The 26,207-nt window shown below is 37.9% G+C and overlaps 4 protein-coding genes and 1 long non-coding RNA gene across 6 annotated transcripts; 4 read left to right on the top strand and 1 right to left on the bottom strand.

Annotated features, from left to right (window-relative positions):
• The first annotated feature begins 389 nt into the window (after positions 1 to 389).
• LOC125265666 (extracellular superoxide dismutase [Cu-Zn]-like) lies at positions 390 to 4,697 on the top strand. Of its 2 annotated transcripts, XM_048186023.1 has the most exons (3): positions 426 to 542; positions 2,919 to 3,042; positions 3,868 to 4,697. In XM_048186023.1, exons 2-3 carry the CDS (start codon positions 3,016 to 3,018, stop codon positions 4,537 to 4,539), a joined length of 699 nt encoding a protein of 232 aa, XP_048041980.1. In that variant the 5' UTR covers positions 426 to 542; positions 2,919 to 3,015; the 3' UTR covers positions 4,540 to 4,697. The 2 variants fall into 2 exon arrangements, with proteins under 2 accessions (XP_048041981.1, XP_048041980.1); XM_048186024.1 differs by lacking the exon at positions 2,919 to 3,042 and having other exon boundaries at positions 390 to 542.
• Positions 4,698 to 7,491: 2,794 nt separating this feature from the next.
• Positions 7,492 to 10,832, top strand: LOC125265667 (extracellular superoxide dismutase [Cu-Zn]-like). Its single transcript, XM_048186025.1, has 2 exons — positions 7,492 to 7,639; positions 10,047 to 10,832. Exon 2 carries the CDS (start codon positions 10,056 to 10,058, stop codon positions 10,722 to 10,724), a length of 669 nt encoding a protein of 222 aa, XP_048041982.1. The 5' UTR covers positions 7,492 to 7,639; positions 10,047 to 10,055; the 3' UTR covers positions 10,725 to 10,832.
• A 4,019-nt stretch (positions 10,833 to 14,851) lies between these two features.
• Positions 14,852 to 17,624, top strand: LOC125265665 (extracellular superoxide dismutase [Cu-Zn]-like). The gene is made up of 2 exons (XM_048186022.1): positions 14,852 to 14,992; positions 16,852 to 17,624. Exon 2 carries the CDS (start codon positions 16,861 to 16,863, stop codon positions 17,527 to 17,529), a length of 669 nt encoding a protein of 222 aa, XP_048041979.1. The 5' UTR covers positions 14,852 to 14,992; positions 16,852 to 16,860; the 3' UTR covers positions 17,530 to 17,624.
• Positions 17,625 to 19,433: 1,809 nt separating this feature from the next.
• Positions 19,434 to 21,536, bottom strand: LOC125265664. Its single transcript, XR_007184330.1, has 3 exons — positions 21,127 to 21,536; positions 20,350 to 20,451; positions 19,434 to 20,238 (listed from the first exon to the last, which is right to left on the bottom strand). It is a non-coding gene; the product is annotated as an uncharacterized LOC125265664 (long non-coding RNA).
• A 127-nt stretch (positions 21,537 to 21,663) lies between these two features.
• Positions 21,664 to 24,444, top strand: LOC125265663 (extracellular superoxide dismutase [Cu-Zn]-like). The gene is made up of 2 exons (XM_048186020.1): positions 21,664 to 21,813; positions 23,663 to 24,444. The coding sequence occupies exon 2, from the start codon at positions 23,672 to 23,674 to the stop codon at positions 24,338 to 24,340; it is 669 nt and encodes a 222-aa protein (XP_048041977.1). The 5' UTR covers positions 21,664 to 21,813; positions 23,663 to 23,671; the 3' UTR covers positions 24,341 to 24,444.
• The last annotated feature ends 1,763 nt before the right edge of the window (positions 24,445 to 26,207 follow it).

The raw sequence follows: 26,207 nt of genomic DNA, 5'->3' as shown, positions 1-26,207 counted from the left end.
GCATTTTTACTTCCGCCTTCAAAGACAATTAAATAACAGTATACTGCATGTGAAATGGGCTTGTCAGGCTTGGGACAGAGTCTGTAGAAATGGTTTCTTGAAACAGAAGAACTGTCAGATATTCACTTATGAGTGTTACCACATGTGTTACCACATATTTTCTAAGAAGCGGTGTCAAGCATGAACTTCAAATGGAATTGGATTTGCAGAGCATATAAAATCAGTTTCATGTGCGCTATAACTAACAACAAATTTAATATGTCTCATTTATAGTAAAACATTTAGGCTCCACACTATTTTTATCTACTCTTTAAAATTGCAGCACTGTAACTAACCAAACATAACAAGGAGAGTTAACATGGTTAACTTGTAGTTCCACATGAGTTCCAAGAAGAGCAGCCAATCAATAATACAAAGTTTGATTGCAAGAGAAAATTCTCTCAGCCCCAGTTCAGGGCTGCACACGGATTAAGCTTTGCAGTAATCTTGTGACTGCAATATTCAGTCTGCACACAGTTTAAGGACAACATTTCAGTTATACGGTAATGTACCTTTGCTGTTTTTGGCTTGTTTTGAATTTGTTTGTTTTTTTTCATTGGTGCACATATCGACTTGATGTTGACTAATCAACAATGGCTTTTTTTGGAATGGTAGTATGAGCATTTTGCTGTCAAGATTTAGTACAACTATTAAAAAAGTTACAGTTTAACATAAATATTTTGTCTTTGATTTTACTTCAATTCAATTCAATTCACATTTATTTGTATAGCGCTTTTCACGATACATATCATTTCAAAGCAGCTTTACAGAGAATGCATGTCAACATTACAATTTAAAGAATGCAGTTAGCAAATAATGTAATAATTTAGGCAATTAATTTACAATCACTGTTAGCAGTTTAACTGAACGTAGAAGCAATGAGTTCCTGAAAAATGAATTACATTAACAATAATTTTACTTACCCATGTTAGTACCCATTTACTTTCCCAAGAATTAGGCCTACACAGCATGCTTTTAAAATGAGCAAATATTATGGAAATAGTACTTTAAAAGAATATGCTTATGTGCAAGAATGTAGTGTTTCCTCACTTAATTGCATGTTTATTGCAATTAAATAAAAATTCATTATAGTTTAAATGTATATTACATGCAGTTAGCTGAAACTATCCTTTGTTTGAACCATTTAAGTACATCTTTATATGTAATTTTATAATTACTTGTATTGTCTTTGTAATATGGTTAAAGTATACTGCTAAATGTACTGACATTTACTGTGCATTTATGGTAAACTAAAATTTACTTGAATATCATTTCCATTGAAACTTGTATGCCATGTATTTCAAAATATACATGTAAAATGTATTAACTGTATTTAATATTGAATAACATACGACAGATCAAATTATAATGAAGTACTAGCTAAAAAAGTTTAAAAAAAAATTACATTATTATAAAGTGCACTTTTTAAAAGTGACTTGACTTGTGTGTTAATAAATATATGAAAGCGTACTGTATATACACTTAAGTGACTTTTTATTTCATCGTTGTTATAATATCTGCAAGTAGACCTAGTTTTTTTATTATCCTTTCAAGATTAGAAGTACAGTCATGATCAAAAGTTTACCTACCCCTTGCAGAATCTGCAAAATGTTAATTATTTTAACAAAATAAGAGGGATCATGCAAAATGTGTGTTATTTTTTATTTAGCACTGTGCTGAATAAGGTATTTTGCATAAAAGACGTTTACATATAGTCAGAAAATAGCTGAATTTATAAAAATGACCCGTTCAAAAATTTACATTGATTCTTAATGTGATTACCTGTCCTGGATGATCCACGTTTTTATGATTTGTGATGGTTGTTCATGAGTCTCTTGTTTGTCCTGAACAATTAAACTGCCCAACGTTTTTCAGAAAAATCCTTCAGGTCCTGCAAATTCTTCAGTTTTCCAGCATGTTTTGCATATTTGAACCCTTTCCAGCAGTGACTGTGTGATTTTGAGTTCTATCTTTTCACACTGAGGACAACTGAGGGACTCAAAACACAACTATTAAAAAAGGTTCAAACATTCACTGATGCTCCAGAAGAAAACACGATGCATTAAGAACCAGGGGGTGAAAACTTTTGAACAAGATGAAGGTGTCCAAATTTGTCTTATTTTGTTTAAATATCTCATTTTTTCATTTAGTACTGCCCATCGGAAGCTACAGAAGATACTCACATGTTTCCAGGAAGACAAATTAAGTAAAATTGATCTTGATGTTCAAATTCAAACGTTTTAACCCCCAGGTTAATGCATCGTGTTTCCTTCTGGAGCATCAGTGAATGTTTGAACCTTTTTTAATAGTTGTGTTTGATCCCTCAGTCGTCCTCAGTGTGAAAAGATGGATTTCAAAATCACACAGTCACTGCTGGAAAGGGTTTCAAATATGCAAAAGATCCTGGAAAACTGAAGAATTTGCAGGACCTGAAGGATTTTTCTGACGAATGTTGGGCAGTTTAACTGTTCAGGACAAACAAGAGACTCATGAACAACCATCACAAATCATAAAAACAGTCGTTGATCATCCAGGTAACCACACACAGTATTAAGAATCAAGGGTATGTACATTTTTGAACAGGTAATTTTTTATAAATTCAGCAATTTTTTGACTATATGTAAACATCTTTTATGCAAAATATCTTATTCAGGACAGTGCTAAATAAAAAATAACACATTTTGCATGATCTTATTTTGTTAAAATAATTAACATTTTGCAGATTCTGCAAGGGGTATGTAAACTTTTGAGCATGACTGTACATTCAATACAATTAAGCACCCTTTTTTACAAGGGTACATAACAATTCAAAAATAAATACAATTTCTTGCATACGGTTACACTGTTTTCCCTTGCAAACTATTGCTGCATTCACACAGGGTGTCGACGGTTGACGGACGGTGTGTCTGAAGCTTGGTGCTGATGCAACCATCATAGTGACAACAGCCAATCACATTACTTTCCAGTGTTGCATGAATGCCGTTGGCTAGCATCTGCGTTAGGGTATGCATAAGGTGATCTGATTGGCTGACGCCTGTGTTGGTGCTTGAAATCTTGAAGATAGGCTTGTTCAAGCTGCATCTGAGCTGCACAGACCAATCGGCGTATGACATCAAAGTACCGTGAGAGCGATTCAAAAGCATAATGCTGCATTCACAAGGGGCGTTGGTGTTAATGCTTCTCATTTACTTTGAATGGGTGACGTCATGCGTTGCCAAACTGAATTATGGGTTCCGTCGCTTCACTCGCTTTGAAGATTTCTCAACTTTTCAAATGCCAACGCAGGCGTCAACCAGTCAGATCGCCTTCTGCAAATTCCCTAGTGCAGACGCTAGCCAATTGCATTCATGCAACACCAGAAAGTAATGTGATTGGCTGTTATCACTATAAGGGTCGCGTCAGCTCAAGCTTCAGTCATGACCTCCGTCAAGTGTTGATGCTGACGCCCTGTGTGAATGCAGCGTAAGGAGCCGTATGCTCTCTGAACGCTCTGACTGTACTTTGATGTTCGTCGATCGGTCTGTGCAGCACCGATGCATCTCGAACAAGTCTAATTTTTCAACTTCTGCCACAAGCAATGCCAATGACGTGATGCAATGGAACCCACAATTCAGTTCGGCAACGCATAACGTCAACCATTCAAAGTAAATGAGAAGCGTTAAGGCCGACACCTTTTGTGAATGCATTGTAATCTAGTTGTGCTATTTTACCCAATGCAATTTCCACTCTCAAAGCTCCATGGAACAAAGCTTTGAACTTTATTTTGTCAAAAATACTACATTCTTAAACAAAATAACATGATTTCACTGAATCCATTCTTGATTGTAGGCTTTAAAGATCAACATGGAGAAAATCATCCTACAATTCCCTCTAATATTGCTGGTGCTGCATATACAAGGAGGACAGTTCTCTGACAATCCAGTTCTTTTGATTGCTCCACAGCCGGAAGTCGTGGACTTCAACAACACAATCTATGCCACTTGTGAAGTAACTCCCGTGCCCAATTTGCCACCTAGCCAGCCAGAGATCTTTGGGCAAGTCCTCTTCAAGCAGCTCTTCCCCAATGGAACTTTAGAAGTGAAAATCAACCTCCGTGGTTTGCCTGCCATCGATAATCAAGTTCGTGCCATCCACATCCATCAGTATGGAGACCTCAGTCAAGGCTGCGTCACTGTTGGTCCTCATTATAACCCAAAGAGCGTTGACCACCCTGGTCATCCTGGAGATCTGGGCAACTTTGCTTCCAAACAAGGAGTTATAAGGCAATTCCTGAAGCTCCCAGGGGCCAAGCTCTTTGGAGCTCAATCCATTCTGGGACGTGCGGCGGTGGTTCATGAGAAGGAGGATGATCTGGGAATGGGGTCAGATGAGGAGAGTAAACGCAGTGGGAATGCTGGAAAGAGAATTGCTGGCTGTGTGATTGGCATTACTACTCCAAGTCTGTGGCAGAAGACTGAACCCGGGGAAGATGTGGAGGAGGGAACTGAAAGTCAAAGATGAGAGAGTCGGATGTGGTAGAAGGGCAGATACACTATGCTGCAGAAGAAAGGATTTGTTGTGTCTTAGAATGATACTTGACACTTACATTTAGGAACTAGATGATTTACCTTGTATATTCTTTTTCTGTGTCCTACAATATAAAGTAATATTTAAAAATACCCTGAAATTGCCTACATTTATTGCCATTACAAACACTATGCTTTAAATGTCTCTCTCAATGCTTTTGAATGGCTTCCTGGCATCAATAATTCAAGTTTTATTTGTTTTTTGACACCACACATGCCAGCAGGGCCTTAGCTGGGGTATCCGGGGCCCCGGTGCAGGTTGTTGCTATGGGTCCCCTTGAAATTGAGGGGGCCCCCTAAGGCTGGAATCATCAACAACTTTTGCCCTGCATGCCAGCTTCCAATAGTAAATTCACACTTAAAAATTAAAGGTAATAAAAGGGGATTTTTAACATTATACTAAAGCCAGGTACACAATACGACCAATATTTACGTTTTAAGTCATGCGCCCTCTAGCTGGCGTAAAAATAATGTCAGTGTCGTGTTACGTCTGGTAACATCACGGTACATCATGGTACCAACAAAGCCGGAGTGGAGTGGTTTGGTTTTGTCAACTCGAAACTAATCCTATAATCCTGACTTTGTTCAACTACCTTCATGGTACAGGCCCCTGGGGTGCTTCTCAATTCTTATTTGTGCATCCTCGTTTCCTTTCCTTGTTTCCTTTCTTTGCGTCTTAGCTCCACCCCTTCAGGATGCGAGGGAAGGACACAAGGAAAAGACACGAGGAAAGAGGAATTTAATCAAGTGAAATTATATATTTTCGCTCCCTTTAGCGTCACTTCAAAGCATCATCGGCTGGGCTCAAGGGATCTACCTATATGTTGTTAAAGTTTGGTTATTTAAAAAATATAAATATTAATAAATCATGACGCCCCGTTGAAATGTGTGAGATGCAAAGTTTATTTAAACTGCATACATTAAAGCATACATTTAAATTCTTGTGACAGATATGAAGGGGGAGGAGAATTTATGTGTGCGTCATGTTTCTCAACGAGAAAGACTTCCGCAAAGGATGCACATCTGTATCCTAACTCCTCGATCCTCGCCTCCTCATGGTGCAATGGAGTACCTCAGGGATGACGCATTTTTGTAGGCAAAACCCGGAAGCGAGTTAGCATTTTAGGACTTCCGGTTCCATCGCCGTAAAGTCTATGGGTTTTTGTTAAATCGCCTGAAATAAGGTCTGTGGTTAACAAAGCCTCTAAATATTTTCACATTTTGATCTATGACATAAAACACACCAGTTATAACCCGTTTATGATTTTTTAAACTTTTTCTGTGTCTTAAAAACGGCGGTTGCTAACAAATTGCTAAAAGGGACTACTTCTTTTGACGTCATCATGACAAACAGGACATTTGGACATCATTTCTCATGAAAAAGTATTCATACACAGTGCAGATCATAATCATGTTTTTAAATAAAGTTGTTTTCTAAATACAGTTTGAGGAAGCTTGGTGGTGGTGACGTTGATCCGCGACCATGGTGTGCTGTAGTCCATTTATAGCCTACTGTTAGCTTTTTATATCTGACAACTTTATTTAGGCTTCAAAATGTATAAATGTTGTGCTAACTTGTAAGTTACACAAACGTGTAAGTGTCATAACCCTTTGTTAAACACAGAGCTTATTTTCTGCGATTTTCCAAAAGCCTATGGGAAAAATGCATAGGCTTTCAATCGAGGGAACCCCTGCGCCGCTAACTTCCGGGTTGGCCTACAAAAACACGTCATCCCTGAGCTACTCTATTAGAGAATTGAGATGTCCTTCAAGATGGCTGAGCTCAATCAATTTCCGGGTCATAGGATGGAGGACGGAGGAGCGAGGAAACGAGGAGGGATATTGAGAAGCACCCATCATGTGCACTTGCGGTCTTGTAGACTTAAAATGGCTGCCACATGCACGTCCGTTATGTCCACAAGACCATAGGGTGTCCCATTTGTCATTTTAGGATTCAGAAGGGTGTTCGCGAGCCCTTGCAAAGTCTGCAAGCTCCACAGCAGACTTCTACCTGACAGTCAAAGCGGCATTATGTCACAAAAGTGTAGACTCTGAGGAAGATGTCAAGGGGTTAAGGTTCCATTTGAGGATAAAATCGTGCAGTATGTACAAAGCATAAATGAGAAAAATATAATTCTTGTACTGGAAACAAAAAAAAAATTATCTTTTTACAACCCTTTGTGTGTATGTCCTCCTGGGGGGTCCCAGGAGGCTAGACAGATTATACTTTTATGTAAACATGTAATACCAAAGCTTAAAATAAACAGATTATTGAGGGCTTGAGTCTCTAGTTTAGTCAAATCATGGGCCATGATAGATCAGAAATGTGCCATTAAAATTAAAGTGTTAAGGTGCAGTCTAGACTGTTACAACAGCGGTCTCTGTTTCCATTCTGCAAAAGTATTTTGAGAAGATAATCTGAAACAGGCCAAATATCACATTGCATAACTGTTACCACCTGATCAACATTATTCCTGCAAATATACTGCAATGCTTTCTTGTTTAAGCATGTCAAACTGCATAGAAGCAATAAAAAAAGAGATTCTAACACATGCTTTAAGTGGAATTGCATATACAGAGCATCCGATGTATAAACTAACTATGAATTAATGTGTCACATTGAGTCACCAAATGAAGAGGAGAGGGATCTACAGCAGTACTTTTAATAAACAAAATAATGAAGATAATCCACCCAAGAGAAAATAATATACACTGAACACATAACAGAGATGCAATACAAGACAATGAAGTGAACGAAGTCTAGATTACACAGGCAAACAAATGGAACTAAATGAAATGCAGGTGAACTTAATTAGTGACTAATAGGCACACACCAGGAAACAAGGAAAGTTAACATGGTTAATTAGTTCCACATGAGTTCCCAGAAGAGCAGCCAATCAATAATAAAACATTTGATTGCAAGGGAACATTCTTTTAAACCCAGTTCAGGACTGCACATAGATTCAGCTTTGCAGTAATCTTGTGATTGCAATTGTCACATGGACACAGTTTAAAGAAAACATTTCAGTTATACGGTAATGTATTTTTGTTTGTTTTGGCATGTTTTTATTTATTTTATTTTTTTTAATTATTATTGATGCAAAAATTGATTTGATGTTCATTAATCAGCAATGGCTTGGAATGGTCCTTTTTGGGTAGCAAACAATATCAGATAAGAAGTCCAAGAACAACATTTTGCTGTCATGATTTACTACTAAAGTTAAATATTAAACTAAAGTTAAATTAAACTAAAGTTATATATAATATACATACAGTGTGTACGGAAAGTATTCAGACCCCCTTAAATTTTTCACTCTTTGTTATATTGCAGCCATTTGCTAAAATCATTTAAGTTTTTTTTTGTTGTTGTTTTTTTCCTCAAATGTACACACAGCACCCCATATTGACAGAAAAACACAGAATTGTTGACATTTTTGCAGATTTATTTAAAAAGAAAAACTGAAATATCACATGGTCCTAAGTATTCAGAACCTTTGCTGTGACACTCATATATTTAACTCAGGTGCTGTCTATTTCTTCTGATCATCCTTGAGATGGTTCTACACCTTCATTTGAGTCCAGCTGTGTTTGATTATACTGATTGGACTTGATTAGGAAAGCCACACACCTGTCTATATAAGACCTTACAGCGCACAGTGCATGTCAGAGCAAATAAGAATCATGAGGTCAAAGGAACTGCCTGAAGAGCTCAAAGACAGAATTGTGGCAAGGCACAGATCTGGCCATGGTTACAAAAAATTTTCAGCTGCACTTAAGGTTCCTAAGAGCACAGTGGCCTCCATAATTCTAAAATGGAAGACGTTTGGGATGACCAGAATCCTTCCTAGAGCTGGCCGTCCGGCCAAACTGAGCTATCGGGGGAGAAGAGCCTTGGTGAGAGAGGTAAAGAAGAACCCAAAGATCACTGTGGCTGAGCTCCAGAGATGCAGTCGGGAGATGGGAGAAAGTTGTAGAAAGTCAACCATCACTGCAGCCCTCCACCAGTCAGGGCTTTATGGCAGAGTGGCCCGACGGAAGCCTCTCCTCAGTGCAAGACACATGAAAGCCCGCATGGAGGACTCCAAGATGGTGAGAAATAAGATTCTCTGGTCTGATGAGACTAAGATAGAACTTTTTGGCCTTAATTCTAAGCGGTATGTGTGGAGAAAAGCAGGCACTGCTCATCACCTGTCCAATACAGTCCCAACAGTAAAGCATGGTGGTGGCAGCATCATGCTGTGGGGGTGTTTTTCAGCTGCAGGTACAGGACGACTGGTTGCAATCGAGGGAAAGATGAATGCGGCCAGGTACAGGGATATCCTGGACGAAAACCTTCTCCAGAGTGCTCAGGACCTCAGACTGGGCCAAAGGTTTACCTTCCAACAAGACAATGACCCTAAGCACACAGCTAAAATAACGAAGGAGTGGCTTCACAACAACTCCGTGACTGTTCTTGAATGGCCCAGCCAGAGCCCTGACTTAAACCCAATTGAGCATCTCTGGAGAGACCTAAAAATGGCTGTCCACCAATGTTTACCATCCAACCTGACAGAACTGGAGAGGATCTGCAAGGAGGAATGGCAAAGGATCCCCAAATCCAGGTGTGAAAAACTTGTTGCATCTTTCCCAAAAAGACTCATGGCTGTATTCGATCAAAAGGGTGCTTCTACTAAATACTGAGCAAAGGGTCTGAATACTTAGGACCATGTGATATTTCAGTTTTTCTTTTTTAATAAATCTGCAAAAATGTCAACAATTCTGTGTTTTTCTGTCAATATGGGGTGCTGTGTGTACATTGAGGGGGAAAAAATGAACTTAAATGATTTTAGCAAATGGCTGCAATATAACAAAGAAGTGAAATTTAAGGGGGTCTTAATGTTATAATTTCTGCAACCTACTATATCACATTCTTTCACGATTTGAAGTACATTAGGTAACACTTTAGAATGGGGGAAGAAATTCACTATTGACTTGCCTCAAGCTCCTAATTTACTGGTTATTAATAGTTTGTAAGGTAGTTGTATCGTTTGTTATTGGAAAGGATTAAGGGATGTAGGATAGTCATGCAGAAGTTACTTTAGAAGCATTAATGTGCTTTAAAAGTACTAATAAGCAGCCAATATGCAAGCTAATAAGCAACTACATAAAAGTGAGAATTGATCCCCATACCCCCATACTCATACCCATATTGATCCCCAAGTGTTACTGTACACAAGTGCGCATTCAATACAATTAAGCACTACTTTTTCACAAGGGTACATGGCAAATTTAAAAAATAATTTCTTTTTTTTCTTTTTTGTTGCAAACTAATCTGGTTGTATTGTTTTTATCTAATGCAATTTCCACTCTCAAAGCTCCCTGAAACAAAGCTTTGAACTTTATTCTATCAAATACTACAATCTTAAAATAACATTATTTCACTGAATCCATTCTTGATTGTAGGCTTTAAAGATGAACATGGAGAAAATCATCCTACAATTCCCTCTAATATTGCTGGTGCTGCATATACAAGGAGGACAGTTCTCTGACGATCCAGTTTTTTCGATTGCCGAAGCTCCACAGCCGGAAGTCGTGGAGTTCAACAACACAATCTATGCCACTTGTGAAGTAACTCCCGTGCACAATTTGCCACCTAGCCAGCCAGAGATCTTTGGGCAAGTCCTTTTCAAGCAGCTCTTCCCCAATGGAACTTTAGAAGTGAAAATCAACCTCCGTGGTTTGCCTGCCATCGATAATCAAGTTCGTGCCATGCACATCCATCAGTATGGAGACCTCAGTCAAGGCTGCGTCACTGTTGGTTCTCATTATAATCCGCATCATGTTGACCACCCTGGTCATCTTGGAGACCTGGGCAACTTTGCTTCCAAACAAGGAGTTATAAGGCAGTTCCTGACGCTCCCAGAGGCCAAGCTCTTTGGGGCTCACTCCATACTGGGACGTTCGGTGGTGGTTCATGAGAAGGAGGATGATCTGGGAATGGGGTCAGATGAGGAGAGTAAACGCAGTGGGAATGCTGGAAAGAGAATTGCTGTCTGTGTGATTGGCATTACTACTCCAAGTCTGTGGCAGAAGACTGAACCCGGGCAAGATGTGGAGGAGGGAACCGGGAGTCAAAGATGAGAGAGTCTGATGTGGTGGAAGGGCAGATACAAATTGGGTAATGATTTACCTTGTGTATATTATTTGTTGGTGTTCTACAATAAAGTAATATTTGAAGTTACCCTGAAATTGCCTAGATTTATTGCCATTATAAACACTGATTCAAATGTCTTTCAATGCTTTTAAATGATTTCCTGGCATCCAGGAATTCATGTCTTTTGTTTTGGTCTTTTCAGAGACATTTTGGCCATGCCAGCAGGGCCTCAGATGGGTTATTCGGGGCCCCAGTGGAGGTTGCCTTGGGCCCCCTTAATCACATTCTGGGGTGGGGGTTATTGGTTCCCCCAGGTTCAAATCATGGGGTGCCCCTAAAATTGTCACCACCTTTCAACCCTGCATGCCAGCATCTAATAGTAAATACACTTAAATATAAAGGTACTAAAAGGGGATATTAACCGCAGTGACAGAACAATTTACTTCCCTAAAGAACCACTTAAGTGTGAACATTTTTAATCTAAAGAACCTTTTTCCACTTAAGCCGAGTTCAGACTGCACGAATTTCAAAGTAATCAGGTCACTCTTCTTTTCACACTGCATGACCATCTTGGCCAGCATTCAGTCGCTGCTGTGTTCAAACTGCACGATGGATCGGCGTCATAAGGTTTCACACTGCATGACTGTACAATAGGAAGAATCGCCGACAACTCTGTCTGGCACGCAAATAACGTTTCACAACCGAACACACGCAAGATGTGACAAGGAAACAACGCGATATCACGCATGCAAGACCGGAGTTCTCACGTGAGACTGGGATTATTATTAAAAATGGTAGCCCTCAAGAATCTTGCAATACGAATTGACTGTGCGCTGATTTGCAGCGAGAAAAAGAAAAAAAGAATATGTAGGAAGAAATGGTTGGGGAGACGCGAGGAACAAGGATTGTGTGTTCTGCAACGAGAGTGGTCTATAACTCCTCCCCGAACTCCCCACTGCTCTGTATCTTGCTCTCTCATTGGCTGTCAGTCATCGCCGATGTAGTTTTCAGTCTGAACACTTTTCACACAGCAGGATTTTGAATCGCCGACAGGTCCAAATATTTAGCATGCCAAATATCTCACGGGCATCGGCGACTCGTCGGCGATTCTCTCAGATCGCGTCTTCACACTGCGTGATTGTCACTCAAGTGAACGAGCACCGATTTGCCTGTGATTTCGGGCATTTGTCAGCGATTTAAAATCTGGGCTAAAATCGTGCAGTCTGAACTCGGCTTTATGTGCTTGGATCTCTGTTCCCTCTCTCCTGTTATTAGGGCCAGAGCACCGATAGTGTGAGGACCCTATTGGAATTGTTCCGTTTATTCAAAGTGAATCACATTTGAGGGCCTAAACGTGCTCAAACTCATGAAACTTTGCACACGTGGCAGAAGTGGTGAAAATTTGTCTGTTATGGGTTGCAGAATTAGGTGTGGCAAAATGGCTCAATACCGCCACCTAATGAAGTGACCCTTGCACTACATTTCATAGATTTTGAAATTCAGTACACACATTAACAGCCCAATACCTACAAAAAATCTCTTGGAGCAAAATCTGAAACTGAACAGGAAGTCATATTTTGAATTAACTTGCCATTTTTTGCCATTTCCAGACATACTTTAACAAACTCCTCCTAGAGCTTTAATTAGATCAACATATTTGGTCCTTCTAATCTAAAGGCCTTTGCGACGTTACATTGCAAAAATCTAGAGTTTTCACTGAAGGGCGTGTCTGTGGCGGCCTGACAAAGTTCAGTGTTTTGCCATGAAACGGGAAGTTGTTGTAACTCAGGCAAACAATGTCCGATCTGCCCCAAACTTCACATGTTTTATTAGAGTCCTGACCTGAAGGCATCTTCATGACAATATTCAGTTACAGTCATAGCACCACCTGCGGGCAACAGGAAATGTCATGTTTTACACTGTGATTAACTCCTCATAGAGATTTAACCAGATCAACATCAAATGTTATCAGTCTAATCTTAAGACCTTAGCAATGATAAATATCAAAGATCTTGAGTTTTTGTTGAAGGGCGTGTCCGTGGCGGCCTGACAAAGTCTGATGTTTCTGTTGTAACTCAGGCATACAATGTCTGAACTGCCCCAAACTTCACATGTGTGATAAGAGTCCTGGCCTAAAGACATCTATATGACAATATTCAGTTAGTCATTGCGCCACCCACTGGCAACAGGAAATGGCATGCTTTACACTGTAATTCACCACCAGAAACACATTTTCAATATGCCATGAAGTACCAAACATGTTAGAAACACGTTAAATCATGCAACACTTGGCTAAGTGCTAATGTATGCGATTAATGCCATGAAACAGGAAGTTGTTATAACTCAGTCTTACAATGTCCGATCTGCTCCAAACTTCACACGTTTCATAATATTTCTGGCCTGAACATATATCTCAATATTTGGTTACTGTCAAAGCGCCACCTGTTGGCAGCAGGAAGTGTTGCACTTTGAAATGACATGGCCATATTTCTCCTGTATTTACTCGCTTACATGCATGTCGCCCACTATTCACAGTTTTCCTAAGGCCAACGGGTGGCGGTAAGCCCGGGTGTGAGGGCCCTTTCATCACTGCTTGCAGCTTTAATTGGTTGCTGTGTTTCTCCCCTTTGCTATTGTTTTCTTCCTGTTTTGCCGCGCTCCACTATCTGTTTGCAGGTTCTGCGATTGGTCAATTAACATGTCCATCATGAAGACTGTCATCGAGAAACAACCAATCATCAACTGTCGTTCAAGATATAAGACAACTTGGGAAACGGAGGAGCTTGGAGTGTGTTTTGTGGCTGTGCCATTTGTTGTTTGATGCTGCTGATTTGGTGGTGGTTCACTTAATTGTTCCAGAGAACATCTTAACCTGGGGTGCGTTTCCCAAAGCGAACTATGGTCGCAAGTTCCGTCGTTACCAATAGAGTTCAGTGGGACTTACGACCATGGTTCACCAACGATGCTTTCGGGAAACTCACCCCTGATCTGTACTTCACCAGCCTGGAGAGTAGAGAAAAGGAAAGTATGTCACGTGACTTAAATCTTACACACATGTAGAACTTCCTCTGTTAGACACACTAGGGAAGAAGCGTGTGCCACTCTGTGTAAGTTTGTTTTAGTCATTGATGCTTTAGTAATGGCGTGTTAAACGCTGACTTTTTTTTTTTTTTTTTTTTTTTCAGTTTAGGGGGTGGGAATTAGCATGTTTTGGTTTTATTTTTTGTTTAGCACTTCTCAGTTTCTTTATCTCTGTGGCTTATTTCAATTATCTTTTTCTTTTTGCTTAGTTGTAAATAAGTTTGTCTTTGTGTTTTCATTTGTGTAAATTATATTTCGGTCTTGTAAATAAAGCAAACCACCTTCTTGCAGTTATCTCTGTTGTCCTTGTGTCATTCCCCCACAGTACTCCCCAGAGACCAATTGTAGGAGTGTGCTTAAATTCTATTATGTGCATCTTCCTCATACCTCTATGCCATCAGGGGACGTAACATAGTTTGGGGGCTCGTCTGGGATATTTTCTCAGTAGGCTACTGGGGAAGTTCCAGTAGTTAGCATAACTCTTTGTTTTGCTCTGGGGTCTCTGTTTCCATTCTGCAAAAGTATTTTGAGAAGATAATCTGAAACAGGGCCAAATATCACATTGCATAACTGTTACCACCTGATCAACATTATTCCTGCAAATATACTACAATGCTTTCTCGTTTAAGCATGTCAAACTGCATAGAAGCAATAAAAAAAGAGATTCTAACACATGCTTTAAGTGGAATTTCATTTACAGAGCATCTAAAATCAGATTCATGTATACACTAACTATGAATTAATGTGTCACATTGAGTCACCAAATGAAGAGGAGAGGGATCTACAGCAGTACTTTTAATAAACACAAAACAATGAAGATAATCCACACAAGAGAAAATAATATACACTGAACACTTAACAGAGATGCAATACAAGACAATGAACTGAACGAACTGAGTCTAGATTACACAGGCAAACAAATGGAACTAAATGAAATGCAGGTGAACTTAATTAGTGACTAATAGGCACACACTAGGAAACAAGGAAAGTTAACGTGGTTAATTAGTTCCACATGAGTTCCCAGAAGAGCAGCCAATCAATAATAAAACGTTTGATTGCAAGGGAACATTCTTTTAAACCCAGTTCAGGACTGCACACAGATTCAGCTTTGCAGTAATCTTGTGATTGCAATTGTCACACGGACACGGTTTAAAGAAAACATTTCAGTTATACGGTAATGTGTTTTTGTTTGTTTTGGCATGTTTTTATTTTTTATTGGTGTAAAAATTGATTTGATGTTCATTATTCAGCAATGGCTTTTGGAATGATGATATTTTTTTTTTCTTTGTTTTGGGTAGCAAACAATACCAGACAAGAAATCAAAGAACAAAACTTTTCTGTCATGATTTAGTACAACTAAAGTCATTTTAAACATCTTATTTTATTTTATTTACCCTTGTGAAAGAGGTACACTATGCTATTAAATAAAGTGTACATACAGTATTAAGGAAATACTTTAAAAGAATATACTTAAGTGCAAGAATGTAATGTTTTCAGAAAAATGCATATTTATTGCAATTAAGTGAGACCATATTATAGTTCAACCGTATATTAAATGCAGTTAGCTGAAATTGTTATTTGTTTGACTCCCTTAAGTTCTTTACCCAATTAAGCACCTTTATATGTAACTTCATAATTACTTGTATTGTCTTTGAAAAATGGCTAAAGTGTACTGCTGAATGTACTGACACTTACTGTGCATTTACCTGTAAGGTAACCTAAATTGTACTTTAATTTAATTTCTGTTGAAACTTGTATGTAATGTAATTTAAAAATGTAATGATAAAGTTGCAATTTAGTACATTTTAAATGTTAACTTTTATTTAACTTTGAATAACGTACTACATTATTATTTGATCTGTCGTAACCTCAAAATAAGTGTACTTTAAAGCACACACAAAAAAAAAATTCATTAAAATTATGTACTTTAAAACTTTTAGGCCCAGTTTCACAGACAGGGCTTAGACTAAGCCAGGATTAAGCCTTGGTTCAATTAGGGTATTTAAATGGCTTTTATAAATGTACCCTAGAAAACACAACAATGGCACTGACATATGTCAGTATGAGTTGCTTTCAGTTTAAATGGATCAAACATGCATTTTAGTCTAGGACTAGCTTAAGCCTTGTCTGTGACACCAGGGGTTAGTTTGACTCTTACAAAGTGCACTTTAAAAGTGTACTTGACTCGTGTGTTAAGAAACATACTTATGAAATGTACTGTGTGTATACTAAGGGCTTTTTCCCCTGGTTTTGCAGACAAGGCTTAAGCTAGTCCTGCACTAAAATGCATGTTTGAGCTGTTTTAACAAAGCAACTTGCACTGACATACCATTTAAAAAGTCGATGCCATTGTTTTGTCTCAAGATGCACACCAGTAATGTTTGATTTCTGGTGTACTTTTATAAAAGCTACTTGGATATCCTAGTTTAGGTTTAGGCTAAGCCCTGTCTGTGAAACCGGGCCTTTATTTCATTAATGTTATAATATCTGCAATGTACTATATTGCATTTTTTTTTAAGGTTTGAAGTACATTAGGTAACACTTTAGAATGGGGAACACATTCACTATTGACTTTTGCCTCCATAAGCTCCTAATTTACGGCTTATTAATAGTTTGTAAGGTAGTTGTATCGTTTATTATTGGAAAGGATTAAGGGATGTAGAATAGTCATGCAGAATTTCCTTTAGAAGTATTAATGTGCTTTATAAGTACTAATAAACAGCCAATATGCAAGCTAATAAGTAACTACATAAAAGTGAGAATTGATCCCCATTCTAAAGTGTTACTGTCCACTACAAGTGCACATTCAATACAGTTGAGCACTACTCTTTCACAAGGGTACATGGCAAATTTAAAAATGGTTTATTTTTATTTTTTTATTTTTTTTTATTGCAAACTAATCTGGTTGTACTATTTTTATCTAATGCAATTTCCACTCTCAAAGCTCCCTGAAACAAAGCTTTGAACTTTATTCTATCAACTACTACAATCTTAAAATAACATGATTTCTCTGAATCCTATTCTTGATTGTAGGCTTTAAAGATGAACATGGAGAAAATCATCCTACAATTCCCTCTAATATTGCTGGTGCTGCATATACAAGGAGGACAGTTCTCTGACAATCCAGTTCTTTTGATTGCCGAAGCTCCACAGCCAGAAGTCGTGGACTTCAACAACACAATCTATGCCACTTGTGAAGTAACTCCCGTGCACAATTTGTCACCTAGCCAGCCAGAGATCTTTGGGCAAGTCCTCTTCAAGCAGCTCTTCCCCAATGGAACTTTAGAAGTGAAAATCAACCTCCGTGGTTTGCCTGCCAACGATAGTCAAGTGCGTGCCATGCACATCCATCAGTATGGAGACCTCAGTCAAGGCTGCGTCACTGTTGGTTCCCATTATAATCCACATGATGTTGACCACCCTGGTCATCCTGGAGATCTGGGCAACTTTGCTTCCAAACAAGGAGTTATAAAGCAGTTCCTGACGCTCCCAGAGGCCAAGCTCTTTGGAGCTCACTCCATACTGGGACGTGCGGTGGTGGTTCATGAGAAGGAGGATGATCTGGGAACGGGGTCAGATGAGGAGAGTAAACACAGTGGGAATGCTGGAAAGGGAATTGCTGTCTGTGTGATTGGCATTACTACTCCAAGTCTGTGGCAGAAGACTGAACCCGGGCAAGATGTGGAGGAGGGAACCGGGAGTCAAAGATGAGAGTCGGATGTGGTGGAAGGGCAGATACAAATTGGATAATGATTTACCTTGTGTATATTCTTTGGTGTCCTACAATAAAGTAATATTTGAAATTATCCTGAAATTGCCTAGATTTATTGCCATTACAAACACTGATTCAAATGTCTTGTCAATGGCTCTGGTGTCTATCCAGGGCCCAGGTGCAGGTTGTTGCTGCGGGCCCCCATTGAAGTCACCCAGGGTGGGGGTTATGGGTCCCCCTAGGTTGAAATCGGTGGCTGCGTCCGAAACCGCCTACTCAATGAGTAGGTACTTAATTTCAATAAGTACTTACTTAACGAGCGCTAAAAGAGCAGGTACTTAACAGCCAAATCTCGTTGAGTATGAATGAGATCCGAGAATAATCCGCCATGTTGACGTTATCATGTGACCTACGACGTTATCGCAAGCGCAACAACTGAAAAGATATGTGACTAATGTGACTTATTTTTTTTGTTACAAAAACCCAAATTCGTGTGAATATATTGTTAATTTCTTTATTTTATATGCAAAAATGTCCATCCACAAGCAAAGGTGGCATAAATGTCATTTGTTTTCCTCTTTTTCTTGTTGAATTAGCTTAGTTTCATCCCTCAGGCTTATAAATTAAAAATAACTTTTATGCATTATGATGTATTCAAAATATTTAATCTTGTCATCATGCTTTGTGTATATAATCGCAAACTACACTGTAAAAAATTACCGTGATTTTAACAGTAAAAGACTGTAAAAATGCTGCGGTGAAAAACTGTTAATTGGTTTACAGAAAGTTTCCGTACTATATACGGTGAATAACTGTAATAGATCTAACGGTACATTTAATGTAATTTTACGGTAAAATACCGTTAAATTCAGTTTTTGAAAGTGAAAAATAACAATTCATTGTAAAATTTACAGTGAAAAACCGTAAATTGACATTCCACAATTCCCTGCGTGACACTTCACATTTGATATATTTTTGTTGAAATAACAGTTTTCTCATTTTTTTTCTAATCAGTTATGTACATTAGGGTTTTTTTACATCTAATGTTGTTAAATTAATGTTTATTGCATTTTTAAAATTTCATGCATGTTACCATGATGGTGTTTAGTGTGTGTGTGAATGACACTGTGTGCTCCTTCTATATATTAGTATTGTCCTTCTCAGCTTGTGGAAAAGCTGCTTGTGATGAACTTGATTCATCATGTGACTCTTATCACCACTGGATTTGGTACTGTCAGTGTATTATAAAGGTACAAAACAGATATAGTACTTCATTAGGTTGTAAATTAACATATCAGTTAATGAAATATGTTATTACCGTAAATTTTACTGGGATTTTTTTTTACAGTGTACTGAAATCCAATGTTAAATATACATATTTAAAATGTAAAATTCACATGTAACTCCGTAAGTATGTTTACGGTTTGATGTCATTTTTACAGTATTGTTCTGGTAACCACAGCTGCCGGTATTTTTCCGTAGAAACAACGGGATTTTTTTTACAGTGTATGATGTATACAAACCCATATTTGTTTTGTTTTTTTTGTCATTATTATTGTTCATTGTTAAAGATACACTATGGTATTTTCCATGATCTTGTATGTAAATTGTAGATCCTGCAATAAAAATACAGATATGAGCAACAGGTGCACCAACACCTCACAGCACCAGTAACTGAACCCTACCTAGTGCGGTTTTCCTCAGTGTTAGCGATGTCTGAAGCCAAAGAAGACATCAGGCAGCTGCTCGAAGATCTCGTCTTTGGAGAAGACTGATTTTATACTCAAAGTAGTAAAAAGTACTTAAAATTAAGATTACACCAGAATGAACTGCTTTTCTAACACACCCCAACACTTACACACAATAATGATGATAAATGCTGACCAAAACTTAATTATATTATTTTTCATTTTACTTCTTTAATAAAACAAGCAAAATGTAATGTTTAGTTATATGACAGCTGTGCATGAACACACACTAGACAAATACAGCTGATGTGAATACATCTCCATTTACAGTCAATTCATGCATTAATTCATTGCTTATTAAAATATATACATTTACTGATAATAGCATAATTAATAAGTAAAGAATTAAAAGTAATAATGACAAATAAATGCATATACAAGTCAACAACACACGAAACAAAGCTTTATTCAAATGTATTGATCTAACAATCAGGTATTTACAGTCCTGTTGTCATCTCAACACAGCTGTGCCAATTCTGCAGCTTTATTCTGATCAAGCAGCTGATGAACACCATCATCATGTTCCTTACTGCTGAAGATGATGATGATGATGATGATGATGATGGACCCCTGAACCCCTCAACCTTGGAGCAGGAGTGGGAGAAGATGTGTGGGACAATCTGCTGCTGCAAACATTCATGTGCTCTCCATCAGCAGATTAAAACATTTTACAATTAATTCATGTCAGCATTCTGTTTCTTGCATATTTCATTTCATATTTTTCAATTGCTAATTCTTGTCATGGCTTCATTAGTTTTGTGGTGTGGTGGTCTAAACCACTGAGCTGGTCAGCAGAAGGTTGCTGGTTCGATCTCTGCAGCGTCTCCTCCAGTGTGTCCTTGATCGAGTCACTTGGAAGGAGGAGTGATGGAGGATCTCGTCCATAACACTGAACCATTCCCAGGATCTGCTGTGTCTCTCCATCCTCAGTGCTCTCACCAGTCTGAGGACATTCACATCCTACAATAATGGACAAATATAATACAAAAGCAGTCATTTTAACAGCGCAGTGTCATTTGATTTCTGTATTAGAAATAACAAAATGATCTTACTTTATATTTTGTTACTTACTTTATATATATTTTTATTTTGTTTCAGGTTTTCCTCTTTATTTTTTTTCTAACAAATACTGTCGTCAGCTTTTCTTGCAGCAGGTCCTGCTCCACCAAAGCTCTGAAGCAAATGCACAGACATCAAGAATCAGAAAAGTGCTGTAATAAGTCTGTTTAAATTCCAATAATTAAAATAAACTAGACTTTAGATTTAAATAGACTTTGTATTCATTTCTGTAGTATCCTCACTCAAAGCCTTTGATGGCATCATTCCCCAGACATCAGACAAGATTCAAGTTTCCTCTGAGATTTATGTGCTCAAATCTACATTCACGTGTTGATGATGTGTTAACTCACTTCTTATCCAATACAAATGTTCCTTAATTTATTAACAATACTAATGGACAAATAAAATAGATTAAACTTATGTGTAGTTACTGTAGATTTGTTTATTTACATTATTTTCATTCATGTAATGTAAACAGTGTTGACAACAGTGAATAATAGCACACACACATCACTCATAATACATAATCCAGCACTCATAAGTCATAATATTTGAATTAGATGTTCGTGTCAGATGTTAAATAAACATTTAGTAAGCATCTTTAAGATGTATATGGTTTAGAATATGTAAATCCACTTTGGAGAATTAAGGTGTGTTTATCCCGTTATCTATACATAATAAATCGTGTTTTTACTGCAAAATCACAACAATAGTGTCTAGCATCTTTACACATTCAGCAGTTTACTCTACAGTAGTTCAGCAAATGTGTTTTTGGTTTTCAATTCTCACATTTGACAGCATCCGCGCCGCTTTTCTCCTCCGTGTTCGATTATGACGTATCCTCTCCCGTGGCCTGCTGGGATAGAAAAGTATCCAGCAAGGAATACTTCAGAATCTGGGCGGAAGCAGTAGGCCATCCGGGAACTCCTCGACTACTATTTTATGATTACTGAGGTTTCTGACATACTTAATTGCTCGCCTACTGCTTTCCCCTATTATATATTAGGTAAGTAGGCGGTTTCGGACGCACTTTAAGTAGGCGCACGTCCGAATCTCGCGAGAATTAGTACGTCACGCAGGTAATTTTCGCCTACTCTTTTTGCTTCAGACATACTTATTCGCTCGCCTACTGCTTTTCCCCTACTAAATAGTAGAGAAGTAGGCGGTTTCGGACGCAGCCCATGAACTGAACGAACGAAGTCTAGATTACACAGGCAAACAAATGGAACTAAATGAAATGCAGGTGAACTTAATTAGTGACTAATAGGCACACACTAGGAAACAAGGAAAGTTAACGTGGTTAATTAGTTCCACATGAGTTCCCAGAAGAGCAGCCAATCAATTATAAAACGTTTGATTGCAAGGGAACATTCTTTTAAACCCAGTTCAGGACTGCACACAGATTCAGCTTTGCAGTAATCTTGTGATTGCAATTTTCACACGGACACGGTTTAAGGAAAACGTTTCAGTTATACGGTAATGTGTTTTTGTTTGTTTTGGCATGTTTTTATTTTTTATTGGTGTAAAAATTGATTTGATGTTCATTATTCAGCAATGGCTTTTGGAATGATGATTTTTTTTTTTTCTTTGTTTTGGGTAGCAAACAATACCAGACAAGAAATCAAAGAACAACACTTTGCGGTCATGATTTAGTACAACTAAAGTTATCTTAAACATTTTATTTTAAACATTTTATTTTATTTACCCTTGTGAAAGAGGTACACTATGCTATTAAATAAAGTGTACATACAGTATTAAGGAAATACTTTAAAAGAATATACTTAAGTGCAAGAATGTAATGTTTTCAGAAAAATGCATATTTATTGCAATTAAGTGAGACCATATTATAGTTCAACCGTATATTAAATGCAGTTAGCTGAAATTATTTGTTTGACTCCCTTAAGTTCTTTACCCAATTAAGCACCTTTATATGTAACTTCATAATTACTTGTATTGTCTTTGAAAAATGGCTAAAGTGTACTGCTGAATGTACTGACACTTACTGTGCATTTACCTGTAAGGTAACCTAAATTGTACTTCAATTTAATTTCTGTTGAAACTTGTATGTAATGTAATTTAAAAATGTAATGATAAAGTTGCAATTTAGTACATTTTTAAATGTTAACTTTTTAACTTTGAATAACGTACTACATTATTATTTGATCTGTCGTAACCTCAAAATAAGTGTACTTTAAAGCACAAAAAAAAAAAAATTCATTAAAATTATGTACTTTAAAACTTTTAGGCCCAGTTTCACAGACAGGGCTTAGACTAAGCCAGGATTAAGCCTTGGTTCAATTAGGGTATTTAAATGGCTTTTATAAATGTACCCTAGAAAACACAACAATGGCACTGACATATGTCAGTATGAGTTGCTTTCAGTTTAAATGGATCAAACATGCATTTTAGTCTAGGACTAGCTTAAGCCTTGTCTGTGACACCAGGGGTTAGTTTGACTCTTACAAAGTGCACTTTAAAAGTGTACTTGACTCGTGTGTGTTAAGAAACATACTTATGAAATGTACTGTGTGTATACTAAGGGCTTTTTCCCCTGGTTTTGCAGACAAGGCTTAAGCTAGTCCTACACTAAAATGCATGTTTGAGCTGTTTTAACAAAGCAACTTGCACTGACATACCATAAAAAGTCGATGCCATTGTTTTGTCTCAAGATGCACACCAGTAATGTTTGATTTCTGGTGTACTTTTATAAAAGCTACTTGGATATCCTAATTTAGGTTTAGGCTAAGCCCTGTCTGTGAAACCGGGCCTTTATTTCATTAATGTTATAATATCTGTAATGTACTATATTGCATTCTTTTAAGGTTTGAAGTACATTAGGTAACACTTTAGAATGGGGAACACATTCACTATTGACTTTTGCCTCCATAAGCTCCTAATTTACAGGCTTATTAATAGTTTGTAAGGTAGTTGTATCGTTTATTATTGGAAAGGATTAAGGGATGTAGAATAGTCATGCAGAATTTCCTTTAGAAGTATTAATGTGCTTTATAAGTACTAATAAACAGCCAATATGCAAGCTAATAAGCAACTACATAAAAGTGAGAATTGATCCCCATTCTAAAGTGTTACTGTCCACTACAAGTGCACATTCAATACAGTTGAGCACTACTTCACAAGGGTACATGGCAAATTTTAAAATGGTTTATTTTTTTTTTATTTTTTTTTATTTATTTATTTATTTTTTTTTAAATCTAATGCAATTTCCACTCTCAAAGCTCCCTGAAACAAAGCTTTGAACTTTATTCTATCAAATACTACAATCTTAAAATTAACATGATTTCTCTGAATCCATTCTTGATTGTAGGCTTTAAAGATGAACATGGAGAAAATCATCCTACAATTCCCTCTAATATTGCTGGTGCTGCATATACAAGGAGGAGAGTTCTCTGACAATCCAGTTCTTTTGATTGCCGAAGCTCCACAGCCGGAAGTCGTGGACTTCAACAACACAATCTATGCCACTTGTGAAGTAACTCCCGTGCACAATTTGCCACCTAGCCAGCCAGAGATCTTTGGGCAAGTCCTCTTCAAGCAGCTCTTCCCCAATGGAACTTTAGAAGTGAAAATCAACCTCCGTGGTTTGCCTGCCAACGATAGTCAAGTGCGTGCAATGCACATCCATGAGTATGGAGACCTCAGTCAAGGCTGCGTCACTGTTGGTTCTCATTATAATCCACATGATGTTGACCACCCTAGTCATCCTGGAGATCTGGGCAACTTTGCTTCCAAACAAGGAGTTATAAAGCAGTTCCTGAAGCTCCCAGAGGCCAAGCTCTTTGGAGCTCACTCCATACTGGGACGTGCGGTGGTGGTTCATGAGAAGGAGGATGATCTGGGAATGGGGTCAGATGAGGAGAGTAAACACAGTGGGAATGCTGGAAAGGGAATTGCTGTCTGTGTGATTGGCATTACTACTCCAAGTCTGTGGCAGAAAACTGAACCCGGGCAAGATGTGGAGGAGGGAACCGGGAGTCAAAGATGAGAGTTGCATGTGGTGGAAGGGCAGATACAAATTGGGGTAATGATTTACCTTGTGTATATTCTTTGGTGTCCTACAATAAAGTAATATTTGAAATTACCCTGAAATTGCCTAGATTTATTGCCATTACAAACACTGATTCAAATGTCTTTCAATGGCTCTGGTGCCTATCCAGGGCCCAGGTGCAGGTTGTTGCTGCGGGCCCCCGTTGAAGTCACCCAGGGTGGGGGTTATGGGTCCCCCTAGGTTGAAATCACAATGCGCCCCTTAAAATGTCACCATCCTTTTTACCCCACTAGCGATAACCCTGCATGCCAGCTTCTAATAATTCTCTCTTAAAGGATTAGTCCACTTTTAAATAAACCTTTCCCGATAATTTGCTCACCCCCATGTCATCCAAGATGTTCATGTCTGTCTTCAGCCCGAAAAGAAACTAAAGTTTTGGAAAACATTCCAGGATTTTTCTCCTTATAGTAGACTTCGATGGGCACCAAACAGTTGAAGGTCAAAATTAGTTTCACTGCAGCTTCAAATTGCTCAACATGATCCCAGATGAGAAATAAGGGTCTTATCTAGTGAAACCATCGCTCATTTTCTGAAAACAATACATTTTAACCAGAAATGCTCATCTTGAACTAGCTCTCTTCTCTATTAGAATTCCAGCAGTGTAGATGCTGCTAAGCATATTACTGCCCTCCACTGGTCAAAGTTTGAACAAATTTTTATATGCAATATGCTAGTTCAATAGTATGTAACAATTAGTTCAAACTTTGGCCTGTGGAGGGCAGTATTACACTTGGCAGTGTCTACACTGCTGGAATTCTAATAGAGGAGAAGAAAGCTAGTTTAAGATGAGCATTTAAGGTTAAAACTTATATAATTTTCAATTTATTTTTTTTTTTTTTTTCAGAAAATGTGATAGTTTCACAAGATAAGACCCTTATTTCTCATCTGGGATTATGTAGAACAATTTGAAGCTGCAGTGAAACTAATTATGACCTTCAACTGTTTGGTGCCCATTGAAGTCTACTATAAGGAGAAAAATCCTGGAATGTTTTCATCAAAAACTTTAATTTCTTTTCAACTGAAGAAAGAAAGACATGGACATCTTGGATGACATGGGGGTGAGTAAATGATCAGGAAAAGTTTATTTAAAAGTGGACTAATCCTTTAAATGTACTAAAAGGGGATTTTTAACAGCAGCGACATGGAACCAATTTTGTTTCCCAAAAGAGCCTTTCAGGTTTTGTTTTTCTTTTTTTTTTTTTTTTTTTTCTTGGTGTGAGGAACATCTTAATCTAAAGAACCTATTTTTCACCATAAAGAACATTTGAGTCAATGGATGTTAAAGGAACAAATGGCAATAAAGAACCTTTATTTTTGAGATTGTAGGATAAAAAATAGTCCCCTTTAATAACTCCAGCAGTACACATCTTGGCCGTTTTCCTATATCTGGCAGACCCATTTCAGGTCATGGAGTCTTTACTGACCAGCTGAAGAGTTGAATTGTGTTTGATTAGTGTGACATACAAAATGTGCAATGTTTTTATGGTATTTGAAGACCAAGGTTGGGAAACATTATACTAAGTTATCAGATCTGTCTGTGTTGTACTATTTAGTTGCTTTTGTGCACATGCAGGAGGTCACATATCAGTTTCAACAGGAAAAATCACAGGCAACACTGGTCTACAAACTGCATTTCACAACCAAACATGCAAGAATATATACAGGAAATGAGACTGGAAGCCATACTTGCTGATGTTCTGTTGCAGGTGTATGACTCCTCCCCCTGAACTTTCCCTTACCCTTTATCTTGCATTCTCATTGGCTGTAGGTCATCGCTGATGTCATTTTCACTCATTTCACGCTG

This window comes from Megalobrama amblycephala, linkage group LG3 (assembly GCF_018812025.1).
Source record: "Megalobrama amblycephala isolate DHTTF-2021 linkage group LG3, ASM1881202v1, whole genome shotgun sequence".
NCBI classification, from domain to species: domain Eukaryota; kingdom Metazoa; phylum Chordata; class Actinopteri; order Cypriniformes; family Xenocyprididae; genus Megalobrama; species Megalobrama amblycephala.
This window is presented reverse-complemented; position numbering and strand designations above follow the sequence as displayed.

Excerpts from the sequence above, each read along its gene's own strand:
- LOC125265665 (XM_048186022.1), top strand. The coding sequence starts at position 16,861 with ATGAACATGGAGAAAATCATCCTACAATTCCCTCTAATATTGCTGGTG.
- LOC125265663 (XM_048186020.1), top strand. The coding sequence starts at position 23,672 with ATGAACATGGAGAAAATCATCCTACAATTCCCTCTAATATTGCTGGTG.
- LOC125265667 (XM_048186025.1), top strand. The coding sequence starts at position 10,056 with ATGAACATGGAGAAAATCATCCTACAATTCCCTCTAATATTGCTGGTG.
- LOC125265666 (XM_048186023.1), top strand. The coding sequence starts at position 3,016 with ATGCCGTTGGCTAGCATCTGCGTTAGG. Across the intron at positions 3,043-3,867 it reads TGGCTAGCATCTGCGTTAGG|GCTTTAAAGATCAACATGGA; the intron begins GTATGCATAAGG and ends TCTTGATTGTAG.